The 17179-nt window shown below is 50.3% G+C and overlaps 1 protein-coding gene across 2 annotated transcripts; it reads left to right on the top strand.

The window, feature by feature from the left end:
* The first annotated feature begins 5161 nt into the window (after positions 1-5161).
* Positions 5162-16597, top strand: LOC101121539 (cytochrome P450 2F3). Of its 2 annotated transcripts, none has more exons than XM_027978287.2 (10): positions 5162-5239; positions 6616-6819; positions 6899-7061; positions 9166-9315; positions 12213-12373; positions 12649-12825; positions 13230-13371; positions 14133-14320; positions 14847-14988; positions 16124-16597. In XM_027978287.2, exons 2-10 carry the CDS (start codon positions 6649-6651, stop codon positions 16303-16305), a joined length of 1476 nt encoding a protein of 491 aa, XP_027834088.1. In that variant the 5' UTR covers positions 5162-5239; positions 6616-6648; the 3' UTR covers positions 16306-16597. The 2 variants fall into 2 exon arrangements, with proteins under 2 accessions (XP_027834088.1, XP_027834087.2); XM_027978286.3 differs by having other exon boundaries at positions 14847-15010; positions 16124-16237.
* Positions 16598-17179: the final 582 nt, after the last annotated feature.

Genomic DNA, 17179 nt, shown 5'->3' with positions numbered 1-17179 from the left:
GAAGTTGGGACTTCTCTCCTGCATTGACAAGGGTCTGTCAGCATAGCAAAAATTAATTAATTAATTTAAAAAAATAAAGTTTGAGGAACAGACTTCGATTAAAAGAGACTCTCATCTGGTCTTCCAAAGCAGAAAAAAAATTATTATAATCAACATCATTTGGACAACCAGTAAAATTGAAATATTGCCAGAAGATTAAATTATATTGCAACAATACTAAATTTTCTATTTTGATTCTACTACTATCAATGTAATAAAAATTGTGTTTGTTCTTAAGAAATACACACTGAACACTTTAGAGGTATAAGGGCACCTGGGCTACAATTTACTCTCAATTCATAGAGAAATAGAGAAAAAGAGAGATTTTGATAAACAGTGCAAAAATGTTAACAGTTGGTAAATCCGAGGAAATTGTACATAAAAGTTCCTTGTACTATTCATGAAGCTTTTTGTTAAGTTTGAAATTACATTTTTGTTAATGTTCACAAAAGATATCTAGGTAACTTAACTTCATCACAGAAAAAACTCAAGAATATTTATAGGAACACAAAAATATCCATCACCCACAAGGTAAAATTTATGAAGACTGACATCCAATCAAAAATTACCAGGCATACTTACGTGTGTAGAAGATTTATCATTAAATGCAGGCCATGTACCAGGAACATTCCTGACACTTTTCAGTCATTTGTTTAACACATCTTGAGTCCTGGGTCAGGCACTTCATTATGGGCTGGAACGTAAAGCCCATTATATAAAGCCCAGTATAAAGCCCATTACCTCCATTTCGCTCCTAAAGAAAGCGAGGTACAGAGACATTCGGTAACTCATTCAATGTCACATAACTTTCAAGTTATAGAATCAGGATTTTAATCTGAATCTACTGACTGCAAAATCCATGCTTTCTCTATGTGTCACACTGAAGGGGAAGCAAAAGGCTATAACTCAGTAACATAAAGCCATCGAGAGGACTTCACTGGTGGTCCAGTGGTTAAGAATTCACCTGCCAGTGCAGAGGACCTGGGTTCAGTCTCTGGTACGGGAAGAACCTTCACGCGGAGGGATAGCTAGATCCGTTTGCCACAACTAATGAAGCCTGTGCTGTAGAGCCGGTGCTCAGCAACGAGAGAAGCCATCAAGATGAGAAGCCCGCGCACTGTAATGAACAGCAGCCCCCCACTTGCTGCAACTCGAGAAAGCCTGCTTGTAGCAATGAAGGCCCAGCCCGGCCAAAAATAAGTAAATTAATTCTTTGGAAATAAAATAGAGTGGAAGACCCTAATTTTTCCCATACAGAATCTTTCAGAATCAAATTGTACTGTTGATTTAAAATATTTCCTTTTTTAAAAAAATTGACTCTTTACAGATGAGCCACCAGGGAACCCCTGCACCAGCATATGCAGCCAAAACTTAGTAAATGTTCATGCAAGATCTGTATTTTTTTTTAATTGAACTATAGTTGATTTACAATGCTGTATTAGTTTTGTTTTAATTTTGGCTGCACTGGGTCTTCAATAAGCACCCAGGCTTTTCCTAGGTACAGCGTGCAGGGTCTTCTCTAGTTGTGGGGTACAGGCTCCAGAGCTTGCAGGCTCAGCAGTTGCAGCACTCCAGCTGAGCTGCTCCACAGCATGTGGGATCTTAGTTCCCTAATCAGGGATTGAACCCATATCCCCTGCACTGGAAGGCGGATTCTTCACCACTGACCACCAGGGAAGTCCCTGTGTTAGTTTCTGGCGTATAGCAAAGTGATTCAGATATGTATATATAGGCATGTATTCTTTTGTAAAATGTTGTTGTTGTTGTTCAGCTGCTGAGTCATGTCCTACTCTTTGCAACCTCATGGAAGGCAGCCCACCAGGCTTCCCCGTCCACTATCTCCCGCAGTTTGCTCAAATTCATGTCCATTGAGTCAGTGATGCTATCTAACCATTTCATCCTCTGCTGCCCCCTTCTTCTTTTGCCTTCAATCTTCAATTCTTTCTTTAAACACTTTCATTTATTTGTTTATTTGCTGTGCTGGGTCTTCATGCTCTGAGGGCTTGTCTCTACTTCTGGTGAACAGGGCTACCCTTCGTTGTGATGTGTGGTTTCTCCTGTTGAGGAGCAGACTCTAGGCTCACGGGCTCAGTAGTGGTGGTGCATGGGCCCAATAGTTGTGGGTCCTGGGCTCTAGAGCACAGTCTCAATATTTGTGGTGCAGAGACTTAGTAGCTCCAAGGCATGTGGGATCTTTCCAGACCAGGGATCAAACTTGTGTCTCCTGCATTGGCAGGTGGATTCTTTACCACTGAGCCACCAGGGAAGCCCCTATATAAATATGTATATATATATATATATTCTTTTCGTATTATTTCCCATTATAGGTTATTACAAGGTATTGAACACAGTTCCCTATGCTGTACAATAGGACCTTATTATCTATCTATTTTATATGTAGTAGTTTGTATCTATTAGTCCCAATTTGTGTATTTCACTACATGTAAATTTTACCTCAAACAATTGTAAACTAGGAAAAAATCCATCTGCCCACATCCACACAAAACACAATGCAATAAAGAGAAAGAAAGCCATCCAGCTAGTGACAGGGGTGGGATGCCCTGTCACCTTCAGGAAAAGCTGCACTTGGGAATTCCGGTGGTCCAGTGGTTAGGAATCTGCGCTTTCACTGCAGGGACCACGGGTTCTATCACTGGTCAGGGAACTAAGATCCCACAAAATAAAAAAGAAGAAGAAGGAAATGTTGCCCTTTCTCTGTCAGGAAAGCAAGGCTACATATGTGGCTCAGATTCTGGTAGGCGGGTGAGCATGCTGCTTTTTCTATGGGATAAGAAATGAGACCATCAACAGAGGGAGGAAAGGGTCTGGAGGTTGGAGAGGGCAGAGAATACTGTAAGTGTTGGGACTTCCCCAGTGGTTCAGTGGTTAAGAATCTGCCTGCCAATGCTGGGGATAAGAGTTCAATCCCTGCTCTGGGAAGATTCCATATGACACAGAGTAACTAAGCCCCATTCACCACAACTACTGAGCCCTGGCCATGCCTACTCTCCAAAACAAGAGAAACCATGACAGTGAAAAGCCTGAGAACCACAGCTAGAGAGTACCCATGCTATGCCAAGTTGCTTCAGTCATGTCCAGCTATTTGCGACCCCATGGACTGTAGCCCACCAGGCTCCTCTGTCCATGGGATTCTCCAGGCAAGAATACTGGAGTGGGTTGCCATTTCCTTCTCCAGGGATTCTTCCCAACCGCAGGGATTGAACCCGAAGAGAGTAACCCCTGCTTGCCACAACTAGAGAAAACCCAGGTGCAGAAACAAAGACCCAGAGCAGCCAAAAATAAAATTAATTAATTAAAAAAAATTTTAATGTAATTGTTGGAAGTCAAGGAGAGGCCAGTTGGAGATCAGGAAAGTTCAGCTGCCCTTGGGTGTCTTTCAGTTTCTCCCATTACACCTTCACTTCCCAACTGGGTTGGACTTTGCCCCCAAGTGGACATTAAATAATATCCGGGGTCATTTTTTTTATTTTTACACCTGGGAGAGGGGTTACTATTGACATCTAGGAGGTAGAAACCAGAGGTACTGCTAAACATCCTGCCACTCACAGGACAGCTTCCACCCCAAGAGAATTACTAGCCCAAATGTCAATAGTGCTGAGGCTAAGGAAACTCACAATGCATCCCTCCCTACCCTACATCCCCTCTGCAGCAGGGCAGCAAGTCAGACCATAAGAAGAACTCAAAGCCCCTTAAAACTCCCCTTCTCAGGAGTCCCAAGTTCCCCACTAAGGCAAGTCCCAAGAGGCCCCTCTCAAACCAGTTCTGGGGTCAGAGAAAAGTCACTTGTGGGGCTTCCATAGGTCAAGTACTACTCCTCTCCCCAAGAAGTAGGGGTTCATGCCAAGGGAAACTAGAGATCTGTGATCCCATAATCAAGCCTTCACCCCTCTTCCAGGACCTGCCCTAACCAGCCTTTCTGGGACTGAAACAGTAGCACAAGCCCCACCTCCATCCCAATAGGGGCCTGAGATCTGGGGTGTCAAATTCCCCAGGGCCTCCAAGCACTTCCTCCCCCACCCTCCATGGGAAAAACAACCACCATGGTGTCTACCAACGGACCTGGTTGCCGGGGGAGGCGGGGGGCGGAACAAAACCTCCATTTGGCCTTGCAGACTCTTGACCTCTGGGGCTCTCTCCCACATCTTACCCTCCAAGGAACTAGAGTCCTAGCCCCTCTTCAGGTTTTTGCAACCTGCCCTTCTGACCTAGCTAGGAGTTGAGTGTGGTCAGTTTCTGGGTGTAAAGAGACAAGGGTAGAATCAGAGCAGGTGGGGGGGGGGCTTAGGAGAGAGGCAGAAGTGGAGGTGGGCAGTAGCAGGGCTATCTTTTGCATCTGAGGTCCTATCTAGTGAGGTTCCTGACTGCCCTGCCCTTCTTCCAAATCTTCCTTGATCCTCAGTCTGGCTTCAGTCCTGTCCACTGCACTCCACCTCTTGGAGGTGTGACAGACAGACAGACACTCAGTCAGGAGGACAGAGCGACTGAGAAAGACTGTGGAGAGAGAGAAGCAGGGAGAAAAGAGAAAGGCCACAAAGAAAATCAGGGGGCAGAAGAGATGGTGAAAGACAGACACACAGAGGAAGAGAGACGGGGAACAACAGAGACATAAAAAAGAGACAAGAAGATGCAGAGGCCAAAGCAGAGACATGTACAGAATTTCAGAGACAAACTGCAAGAGACAGAGAAGGCTGTGACTGGGGCCCCAGAGAATGAGAATCCTTCACCTTTTCAGGACAGAGACCCCGACCTCATCCCTACCCCTTCATTTGGCCAAAGCCCTACAACTCTAAACCAGACCCAGAACTAGATCCAGGATCCCCAGTGGCAACAACAAAAAAAAAAAGAGAAGACTTCACCCCCAATCCAGGACAGGTGGCCAGCACTGGCCACAGTGAGAAGAGGTAAGGTCAGCCTAGGGGAAGAGAAGGCAGGGCTCCCAAGGCACTCATTCGAGGCCTCATTCCAGCTGGCTGTGAGCCCCAGCCCGGGGAGGAAGGCAGGAAAGTGGGAGGGATTAAAAGTCACTGGATGAACTAGGGAAAAGGGTGGTAAGCAGCGGTGGACGGAGATGATTTAAGGGCAGCTCCCACCCCTCAGTTCCGAGCTCCTGGGCACACATCTGGAGCAGCCGCTGCCAGCCGGACTGGTCCCTCCAGCTCCCCCCTGAGCAGCTCAGCAGGTAGAGGGCTGGTCACAGAAGAGGGGGTGACTCTCAAGAGAGACAGTCACTGGCTCCATCTCCCTGTCCTGAGACTGGCTGGGGTCTGCCTTGTCAGCTCCTCTGAGGGGTCTCTGGGTCTACCTCTCAGGGGCTCTCTCTGGGACCCTGTTCTTGAATTTACCAAAGTGTTTCAGAGTTCCGAGCCAGGGCCTGGCACTGCGCACTCTTTGTGACGCACTTTACCTGGCCAGGTGGCATCTCTCTCTCTGAACTATGACTCCTGGGTTCAGGACACCTTTCGGTCTGTTTCTGCTTCTTCCCTCCCACTGTCTCGTCTGTCTTGGTCTCTCTGTCTCTGCCTGCCTCCGTCGAATGTCCCCTGCCCGTCTGTCTGTCTGTCCATCTGAGTGTCTGTCTCTCTCCCTCCACGTCTCTCTGTCTCTGTCACTCTCTTCTCCACCGGCCTCTGGGCTTCCCTCTGCCTCCTCTCTCCATCCGCTTGTCACCCTCTTCCTCCTATCTGTCAGTATCCATCTCAATGTCTCTCAGTCAGGGGGTATCTCTGTCTCCCCACCTCTCTCATCTCTTTCTCTAGCTCTGTGTCTTCTCTAGTTTGATCTCTCTTCTCTAGTCTCTCTCTGTCTGCCTCTCTTTCTGTGATTTCTCTCTGTCTGGCTATTTCTCTGTCTTGATTTGTCTGTCTCAGTCCCCGTGTGTCTCTATCTCTATATATCACTATGTGAAAGATGATAGATGAAAATTGATAGATGGTAGGCAGATAGTTGGGAGAAGGCAATGGCAACCCACTCCAGTGTTCTTGCCTGGAGAATCCCAGGGACAGGGGAGCCTGGTGGGCTGCCGTCTATGGGGTCGCACAGAGTCGGACACGACTGAAGCGGCTTAGCAGCAGTAGCAGCAGCAGGCAGATAGACTGAAGACAGACAACAGACAGACAGATAATAGATTATCGTTGTTGTTCAGGCGTGTCTTCCTCCTGATAGACAGACAGATAATAGATACATAGAAGGCAGACATGCACAGATATCCAGATAGCTCGCTCTGGTTTTTGTCTCCTCATTATCTCTGCATGTAACTCTGTCTCTCTTAGTCTCTGTCTCTCTGTCTCTATCTCTCTTCTGTCCCCCTCCACCGGTCTTGACTTCTGTCTCTCTGTATTTTGACTACCTCATGCCCTTTTTCCTCTCTCTCCCTCCCTTCCCCTCTCCTTCCATCTCTTCCCCCATCCCCTGACCTTTTCCCAGTGTCTCCCTCTCTACTTCCTTTTTTCTCTCTATCTGCTCCTATTTCTGGGGTCTGGGGGAGGCAAGTTCCAGAGGGAGATGAGCAGTGAAAGGCTCTCACTCCCTCCCCGGCGCTGCCTTCTCCCCACCCAGCTCCCAACCCAGGTCCCTGCAACTGCCTGCACCATGGACAGCATAAGTACAGCCATCTTGCTCCTGATCCTGGCTCTCGTCTGTCTACTCCTGACCACCAGCTCAAAGGGCAAGGGCCGGCTGCCCCCAGGCCCCAGGGCCCTCCCATTCCTGGGAAATCTGCTGCAGCTTCGCTCCCAAGATATGCTGACCTCCCTCACCAAGGTCAAAGGACTAGGCTTGGATGAAGGGAGAGGGGTCTCTGGCCCCAGAGCCCCCGTGACCTCTGTCTTCTTGCCCTCAGTTGAGCAAGGAATTCGGCGCAGTGTACACAGTGTACCTGGGGCCCAGACGGGTGGTGGTCCTCAGTGGGTACCAAGCCGTGAAGGAGGCGCTGGTGGACCAGGCGGAGGAGTTCAGTGGCCGTGGCGACTACCCTGCCTTCTTCAACTTCACCAAGGGCAACGGTGAGCCTGCTCCCGCCTCCTCCACTCCCCACCCATTCCACACTGAGGGAGGGAATAGGGCAGAAGAATGGCCTCCCAGTTTTGGTGACACTCAGGACCTCTGATCTCACTGATGACACCAAGTGGAGTGGAGCCAAGTAGGGTGAAGTCTGTCCCACCTTCACCACCCCCAAATCCCACCACCACCTTTTTTTCCTTCTTCTTTCTCTGGCTGTGCCATGCGGCATGCGGGATCTCAGTTCCCTGACCAAGGATGGAACTCATACTCCCTGCATTTTAAGCAGAGTCTTAACCACTGGACTTCCAAGGAAATCCCTCCCTCAGCCGTCTTGAATTGTACTTCTATACCCATTCCCATCTCCACCCAGCTCCAACCCAATCCAACTCCAACCCTCATCGCAATGCTTCTCTCTACCCTAACCACGTCATCAAATTTCCATCTCAGTCAAGTGGCTAAATTATCTGGCCTGTCTGTATCGTCCACTTCTCCGCAGTCCCCACCAACCCTGTTTCCATGTTCCCCATTTCAATCTCAACTCCATCTGTCTCTCAACACTGACTACACCTCACTGCAACCTCCATCCCCACTACAAACCTCTCCCAATCTCCATAGTAAAATCCAGTATTAACTCATCCCGATCCTTTAGTCAAACTCAATTCCATTATTGTTTTCCTCCCCAGCCCCATCTTCTATCTCAGTCGCCTACTGAAGTTCGCAGTCCCTAGGTCTCACTTTTGACCTATATCCCTCTACTGTCACCAAAACCAATACTACCACATATGGACCCAACCCCAAGCTCAATCTCAACCCCAATCCACCAGTCGCTCTCATTCTACCCAGTTCCATCCCCACACTAATCTCAGACCCAACTTCTCATCTCCCTGATATCTCCCCTCATCCCCACTTTCATTCCCATCCCAACTCACACCCAACTTCATCCCCACCCACCCAGCAACTCACATGACTCACTCCAAACCTCTCCTAGCTCAGTAGCTTGTCCTCTGTAGGTCTGGAAGTCACCTAGTCTTGTGGATTTTTTGTAACATAAATCTCTTCCTCAAAGGAAGCCGTGTGGCATGGCCCAATATATGAGAAAGAACAAAAACAAAAGGAAGGAAAGAGGAAAAGAGGGAGGCGGAGGGAGGTGGGAGGGAAAGAAGAAAGTTGCTCTAAACGAAAAGGGGGTCCTGGAGACCTGTCTCCTGGACTATTCGTCTCCCCCTAAAGAATCACTATGGCTCCCCTTTGCCCTTACACTAGATGGGTCCCAGCTGCCCCAGGATCTGAAGTTGGAAAGTTCTAATTAAAAAAAAAAAAAAGAGAGAGAGAGAGAGAGAGAAAGAACACCTATTGGATACTGAGTACACTTGCTACCTTCGTGTCTCCTGGCTTGATCTTATGACCTCACCTGTCCAGATGCAAGGAGGTAGAGAAATGCCCCCGCTACTTTTACACAGAAAACATCTGGATATATACCTCATCTGTTACTAGAAATAGCCAGCATCTGGTTGTTCAGTATGGAGGGTAACAGCAGGGTTCTTCCGCCTAGCCTGCACTTTTGGCACTCCCCTCTCCGACCCTCAGTCTATTATCATGAGAAGGCTGCTACGAGAGGTCGATGAGATGATGCACACGATGAAGGCAAAGCACGATACTTTCTTCCTCTTTAGCATCCAGTTCTCTGAGGACTGGAGGACTAGAGGACTCAGAGATGAACACATGTGAGACCGCATGTCCTATTGAAGCTCCTATTGTGCTCCTGGGAGCACAGTGACGGCCAAGACAGGCCCCTACCCCGCCTTCACGGTTCACTGAAGGGGCAGGTTCCTTGTCAGACAGCGACAGCCCAGAGTGGGCAGGTCTGTGATAGCAGAAACAGAGACAGGGTAAGCAGGACTGTGGGGAGAAAAGCCCAGGGCCCTGTGGAAGCTCAAATGAGGTACCTGACCCAGCCCAGAGGGTCTGGAAGGACTTACTGGCAAGGCTGGGGAGAGATTCCAAACTCAGGGTCTTTCTCTTATCAAACATTGGGAAAGGGGATTCAGATGACAGCGGTCTTGGGAATAGGTCATTGATGGAGCTGGCCCCTTCCCTTCTACCCAGGCATTGCCTTCTCCAATGGAGACCGGTGGAAAGCCCTTAGAAAGTATTCTCTTCAAATTCTGCGCAACTTCGGCATGGGGAAGAGAACCATTGAGGAGCGGATCCTGGAAGAAGGCCACTTCCTGCTGGAGGAGCTTCGGAAAACTCAAGGTCTAGTTTCCCACATGCAGCCCATCCCCCTCATTCACCTACTTAGGGGGTCAGGGCAGCCCCATACCATAGCATGGGTGTGTACTCAGAACTAGAGGCTTCTCACTTGACCAGTGATGAGAGAGGCGCCCCCTGGAGGTGGATCAGTTTATGATGCTGTGTTTCCTTGAGGTATGGTGACAGCGGGCATCCCAGGTGGCACTAGCAGTAAAGAACCTGCCTATCAATGCAGATGTCAGAGATGCAGTTTCGATCCCTGGGTTGGGAAGATCCCCTGGAGAAGATCCCCTGGCCACCCACTCCAGTATTCTTGCCTGGAGAATCCCATGGACAGAGGAGCCTGGCAGGCTACGGTCCATAGGGTCGCAGAACTGGACACGACTGAAGCGACTTAGCATGCATGCACAGGGTGGCAGAGTATGTCCTGGTCCCTTTGTTGCATTGTCTCTGTGTGGTTTTTCGAGCAATGCTCCTGTCATAGTGGCGGGCAATATGCTGCTGCTGCTGCTCTTGAAAACTCACCATGTATGGGGGCCTGTGTTAAGCTCATTTTCAGGCGCAAGCCCCTTTAGCCTTGGAACAATCCATTTTGCAGATGAGAAGACTGAGGCACAGATTGAGCAACCAGCTTGAAATGATAAAGCTAGAAAGTAGGAGAGCCAAGATTTAAACCTAAGTCTTAGATACCAAAGTCCTCATGCCAAACATTAATACTCATTTATCCAGTGCTTACAGATTCCAGGTACTATGGTAAACTCTTTGCATGTGTTGACAAGTTGCACCCTCCCAGAAAACCTAGGGAGTTATTACAAGTGACGAAACTGAGGCCTAGAAAGGTTAGTCATGTGCCTGGGAAGTGCCAGAGATGGGATATAAACCCCGGTCAAAGCTGTCGACCATGAAAAAAAGTTAATAATCAACATTTAAAGTGATGCCTACCATATGCCAGCACTGTTCCAAAACTCTGTGTATATCACCTTGAAAAATCACCCAGGGACGTCCCTGGTGGTCCAGTGGTTCAGGCTCCATACCTCCACTTCAGGGGGTGCAATTTCCAGCCCTCGTTCAGGAACTAAGACCTGGCATGCTGCACAGCATGGCCAAAGTAAATTTAAAAGTTTCAGTTCTCCTTTAGAAAAGAGAAATCACCCAAACCTCAGAAGTAAGTACTATCATAAACCCCATTTTACAGAAGAAATTGAGGCAGAGAAAGGTAAATGGCCCTCTACCCTGATCTCCAAATCTTGCTGACTTTAGGGGGGGAAGTGGCAGGTAATACCTCATGGATTAACTGACGTGATGAAAGTAAAAGAATAAGAACTGCCTGAATTATTCTCCTGTTGCTGCTGCAACAAACTGCCACAACTTTAGTGTCTTAAAACAATACAAATTTATTCTCCAGTTCTGGGGGTCCAAAGTTTAAACTGGGTCAGCAGAGCTGGCTTCTTCTGGAGGCTCTAGAGGACAATCCAATTCCTCACCTTTTTTAGCCTCTAGAGGCTGCCTGCATTCTTCAGCTTGTAGCCCCTTCCTTCATCTTCAAAGCCAGCAGCATAGCATCCACCAATGTCTCTTCCTCTCTCTCTCCCTCTTTCCATCACCACATCACTTTTTGGGGGATTGGGGGTTGGCCACGCTGTGCAGCTTGATCTTAGTGCCCCAACCAGGAAGTGAGCCTGAGCCCTTGGCAGTAGAAGCACAAAGAACCAACCACTGGACCACCAGGGAATTCCCATCACATCACCTTTCCTACTCAGACCCTTTGCTTTCTAATAAGGACCCATGTGATTAAACCCACCTAGATAATCCAGAATAATCTCCCATCCTAAGATCCTTAATCACATATGCACAGGCTTTTGGAATTGGGACATGGACATCTTGGTGGGGGGTGGGGAGCGTGGCTGGGGGCATTACTCAGTCTACCATATCACCTTTCTTTGGCTTGTGACGGCATGACGGTACTTAACTAAAGATTCCCAGCCACACATTCACTGACTCTTTATAAGAGCCCCATGAGGAGAAGACTGTCATCAAGCCCATTTTATAGATGGGAAAACTGAGGCTCAGAGAAGGGAATTTGGTTCCCCTAGGTCACATGTTGGAGAAGGCAATGGCACCCCTCTCCAGTACTCTTGCCTGAAAAATACCATTTACGGAGGAGCCTGGTAGGCTGCAGTCCATGGGGTCGCTAAGAGTCAGGACATGACTGAGCGACTTCACTTTCATTTTTCACTTCCATGCATTGGAGAAGGAAATGGCAACTCACTTCAGTATTCTTGCCTGATGAATCCCAGGGACGGGGGAGCCTGGTGGGCTGCTGTCTATGGGGTCGCAAAGAGTCGGACACGACTGAAGCGACTCAGCAGCAGCAGCAGCAGCAGCAGCAGGTCACATGTAGACTAACAGGCCAAGCCAAAATCCAGACTATGTCTAGTTAACTCCAGATTCAGTCTTCTGGGCTGTGCTGTTGTGTAATGCCCAGTGCGGGAATGCACTGTATTGGTGTTGCTTTCTGTGATCTGTTGGGTCATCAGATCACTGGGTGTCAGGTGCTGTGTTGCTGTGTGTCATTGCTGAGTGAGGTTGTAGTGTTGTCAGGCACTGGGTGTAAAGTTGTATTGTGTAGGCTGTGTATTGTGTCACCAAGAATATCCTGTGCAGCTGTTTAGTATTGCTGTCGCTGTGCTGTAATGTGCGTTCCGTGCTGTCTGTTGTGTGGCCAGATATTTTGTGGGTGCTGTTGTGCTGTGTTAGGTGGCCAGGAGCAGGAGTTCAGTGCTGTGAGTCACACTGATATGGTTGGGTTGGATGTCGTGCAGTTGCTGCCTGGGGCCTGGTTTGTCGTACACTGTGTCTCCTGAGCCATGCCCCTTGACCCATTCGCCCTTCACCTTCAGGCAAGCCCTTCGACCCCACGTTTGTGGTGAGCCGCTCCGTGTCCAACATTATCTGCTCAGTGGTCTTCGGCTCCCGCTTCGACTACGACGACGATCGTCTGCTCACCATTATCCACCTCATCAATGAAAACTTCCAAATCATGAGCTGCCCCTGGGGAGAGGTCAGGAGACCGAGTTCCACGGGTGACAGGGTTGGGGGGTCCAGCCAGTTAAGGGCTTTTGGGGAAGAAGTGGGTAGGGAAGGAATTGCTATTGGCCCCGCCCTCTCCGTATGACCCCGCCCCCGAGGTATGCGGCCCCGCCCACTCCGCAGGGGCTCTGCTGACACACAGGCCCTGCCCCACCCTACACACACACACACACACACACACCTTCACCTTACCTTCTCTGCTGCTGCCTGCTCCTCCCAATCCCTCCAACTCTGCTCCATCCTTAGATGTACAATATCTTTCCGAACCTCCTGGACTGGGTGCCCGGGCCACACCAACGCCTTTTTAAGAACTACGGACGCATGAAGGACCTCATCGCCCGCAGCGTCCGTGAACACCAGGCTTCCCTTGACCCAAACTCTCCCCGGGACTTCATTGATTGCTTCCTTACCAAGATGGCACAGGTAAGTAAGCCCTACCTGGAAGTCCCATCTCTGATCTGACCTTCCATCCCGCTTCGAACCAACAAGGATCTCGAGATGAGCGTGTTTGGGTCTGAACTCCCCATATCCAGAAAGTGAAGTTGGACCACCTGGCTCTTCTGGGACCACTCAGGGCCTCCGCCAATTAACAGCCTCACTAAGAAATCCTTCAGGGTTTGTTTATTTAATCGGCCGCATGGCTGAGATTTTCCCTACCCTGCCCTCCGCGCTCCCCAGATCCCCCAAGGAAAGGAAATAGAACAGAGGAGGCGCTGAACTGGCACCCAGTAGCAGCTGTGCAGGTCTGCGGGGAGTGGGTTGCAGAGTCTCGGCGCCCAGAGATCTCCCTCCGCCTTGGCTCACATCCCCGGCCCTAACCCCTGCAGGAAAAGCAAGACCCGCTGAGCCACTTCTTCATGGATACTCTGCTGATGACCACACACAATCTGCTCTTTGGCGGCACCGAGACCGTGGGTACCACGCTGCGCCACGCCTTCCAGCTGCTCATGAAGTATCCAGAAGTGCAAGGTGGGAGCGCCGGGAGCCCCGCCCACAGACCTTGAGCGCCCACCCAGTGTGCCTGGTAGCAAGAGCCCCCAGCTCACGCCTGGGTCCCACAGCCACACCCTCAAGCCCACCGGAGGCTGACCCCACTCACGTGGCTCCCCAGATCCACATATTCTGTCCGGACGAAGACCCCGTCCGCAACGTCTTGCTTTGGGACCCATCTCTGACCATGCACACACAACTCGCACAGACGCCCAGAGCCCGGGCCTACCCAAGAATCCCTCCCCTCCCGCTGCATAGCCTGCGACCCCGCCTCCCCAAACCCTGCTTCTGGGTCTTCCCCTGAACCTTCCTGGCCGCCTGGACGCTGTGCGGAGACCGACTGGATCTTTGCCGCCCGCCCCACCCCTGATTTCTCAGCTGTCCTGCACACCCTGCTCACTCCATCCATCCTCCAGCAGCCCTAGTTCTCGAAACCCCGCCGGCAATCCCATGTGGGACCTGGACTCCAAGCAGCCCTGTACCCTGTCCGCACAACCTCGCCCCTAAAAGCCCAGGCGGGAACGAAACTTTCGCCCTCACTGCATCTCTGAACCCAGCCCCTCTCTCTGAACCTCCATCTAACCTTCATATGCACCCCTGCAGCGGCCCCCGACCCCCGACCCCGACCTCGACTGGAAAGCAGCGGCTGGACTGCTTCCGCACGCATGCACACACCTCTTCTCGGCACAGTCGAGTCTGCTGATCCCCTCAACAACCGCTCTCCCCTCCCCCCACCCCAGTCCGCGTCCAGGAGGAAATCGACCGCGTGGTGGGACGCGAGCGGCTGCCGACTGTAGAGGACCGAGTGGCGATGCCTTACACAGACGCGGTGATCCACGAAGTGCAGCGCTTCGCAGACATCATCCCCATGAGCTTGCCGCACCGTGTCACTCGGGACACGAACTTTCGAGGCTTCACGATACCCAAGGTTCCGGGGACACCTGGCAAACCATACCTAAAACCTTAGGAAGAGGCATCCCACACTCGATATGGGCATCCAGGGTTCTAGCAAGGAAGACCCAGGCCCTAGCAAAAGACATCTGAGGCCCTTAAATCCAGAACCTCAGACCCTTCCCAAGACCTCATCCTATACCATACTGGACTAGACCCTGTCCTGAACACCAGGCCCCTTCCCTGTGACCCCTAGGACCCCTCTCTGAAATCCCCAAGTTCTGAGACTTCACTCTGGGGACCCCCTGTACCTAAACACTGTTCTGGGAGACCTTTCTCCCTCCCCAGGAACCCCAGATTTGTTTCTACAAGGAGGATATCCCACATCCCTACCTCAGAACCCAACAGAATCATTTTCAGCACCCATCACTGGGAACCCTAGACACCGATACCCATTTCCTGGACTCCTGATGTAGACCCAGGCTCTGTAGAGTGGAAATCCTCTACTGGGAACCTCCCAGCCCTTCTAACCAGCCACTGATTCTGCCTCCCCACACACGCAGGGCACCGATGTCATCACCCTCCTTAATACAGTCCACTACGATCCAAGCCAATTTCTGAAGCCCAAGGAATTCAACCCTGAACATTTTCTGGATGCCAATATGTCCTTCAAGAAGAGTCCTGCCTTCATGCCTTTCTCAGCCGGTTAGAGTGGTGGGGGGCAACGGTCAGTCTTTCTGGCCCAATATTCCACCTACATTCCCCAAGCCTAATCCAACTCTCCAAACCCTTTCACTTCTTCATCCCACCCAATCCTCAGCTTTAGATGCGCAGACATCCTTTCTCCTTCCCAACTCTTCCCCTACAGGCTGATAGCAACTGAAAGCCTTGTGGAGGGAAGCAGGGAGACAGGATTGTCATCTAACTTGGACATGGTCATTCTCAGTCTCTCCACTGGGTGGTGCAGTTGAAGTCGTACTGGTTTTTCTTGGCTTTGGTCTTTAAACGGCTGGAAAAAACATCTTTTCCTGCTTAACTCAGTGTTCGAAAAGGGAGTAGGGTGCATAATAATAGGTAACCTACAACATTGCCTGCTGTGCACCAGTGCTACCTCTGAGAACTGTAAGAGTGGTGGCTAAGAGATGCACTTTGCTGCCAGACCCCAGCTTTGTTATATTCTATCCACTTGGCCTTGGATATGCTCCTTCCCTTCTCTGTGCTTCGGATTTTACATCTATGAAATGGCGATCATAAAAAAGCCCACCCCTGGGAGTTGTTACAAGGATGAAATCAATTGATAATAGGGCTTAGAGCAGCGAGGGCACACACATACTAAACCGACATAGCATTATATTCTCACTGTTTCACCTCCGTTTGCCTTTCACAACAACCTGAAAAAAAGTGAAAACGTTGCTTGCCCAGTGGTTTCCAGGCTCCTCTGTCCTTGGAATTCTCCAGGAAATAATACTGGGGTGGGTAGCCATTCCCTTCTCCAAAGGATCTTCCTGGCCCAGGAATCCAACCCGGATTGCAGGCAGATTCTTCACAGTCTGAGCCACCAGGAAAAGTCCCTCATAGCAACCTATTGAAGCGCTATCATCCTCCCTGCTTCAGTCACCTATCCAGAGACTCTGGCTTCCCCAAGATCACAGAGCTAGTAATAGCAGTCAGGACTGCACTTGTAGAAGGTCCACAACGTACTTAAACTGTCTGTCCCGGGCCTTTAGATAGATGGGTCTGTGAGTCCCCACTCATTATTCTCATGCTTTCGTCTAAAAGTGGAGGAGGCCCTTCACCTCCGTTTTGTCTCATTGCTCCTCCCCGTCCTTTCTCCCTGCAGGACGCCGGCTGTGCCTGGGCGAGGCGCTGGCGCGCATGGAGCTCTTCCTCTACCTCACCGCCATCCTGCAGAGCTTCTCGCTGCAGCCGCTGGGGGCGCCCGAGGACATCGATCTGACCCCGCTCAGCTCGGGTCTTGGCAATGTGCCCCGGCCTTACCAGCTCTGCGTGCGCGCGCGCTGACGCCGAACCCCTTCCAGATTCGTCTGTGAACGGTGGGGCCTGTGTGGAGGGGTGCTTCGATCCACGTCTCATTCCCCTGCCCCCCATCCCTCTCGCTGTCACATTCGCTTCCCATCACCTTGCGCCAGCTGCATGCCCTTCCCCAACATTCCTGTCTTTACCTTCTGCTCCCCTGAAGCATGGGGAAGGGAAAGTACGTGCCTTGTTTAATCTACAGAATTGGTTCTACTGCACACCCTTTGGTGGAGAAGGCTTTTTGTATCCGTTTCTATTAAATTATCTTTAGAATAGATTCAAAGCTACCTTGGCTGAATTAAAGGGAGGAGGACAGTCCTCTAGGATGGACAGAACTAAGGTCTGGCTGCAGAGAAGGGAGACACCTGGCTTGGATGCCTTCAACCGTCACTCTTAGGGAAGTTTAAAAAAAAAAAAATGGGAGAAAGTGTTTCCTGGAGACAGACTGGGAGGTAAAGGCTGGGAGGGCCTGAGTGAAGACAGAAGTAAAGAAACTAAGGCCAAGAAAAAGACAGCAGCCCAGAAAGGTTCCATAGGTCTGCCAGAGATGCAGGGTGCTGTACAAAGATGGAGATGTAAGCAGAGCAAGTGAGAGATACGCAGAAATAAACAGACATGGAGACTGGGAAATCACAAGTACACCACTTACCTACTGCTGCTGCTGCTGCTGCTAAGTCGCTTCAGTCATGTCCAACTCTGTGGGACCCCATAGACAGCTGCCCACTAGGCTTCCCCGTCCCTGGGATTCTCTAGGCAAGAACACTGGAGTGGGTTACCATTTCCTTTTCCAATGCATGAAAGTGAAAAGTGAAAGTGAAGTCACTCAGTCGTGTCCGACTCTTAGTGACCCCATGGACTA

Source organism: Ovis aries, chromosome 14 (assembly GCF_016772045.2).
Source record: "Ovis aries strain OAR_USU_Benz2616 breed Rambouillet chromosome 14, ARS-UI_Ramb_v3.0, whole genome shotgun sequence".
NCBI classification, from domain to species: Eukaryota; Metazoa; Chordata; class Mammalia; order Artiodactyla; family Bovidae; genus Ovis; species Ovis aries.
Note: the sequence above shows the minus strand (reverse complement) of the source record. Positions and strands in the feature narration are given on the sequence as shown.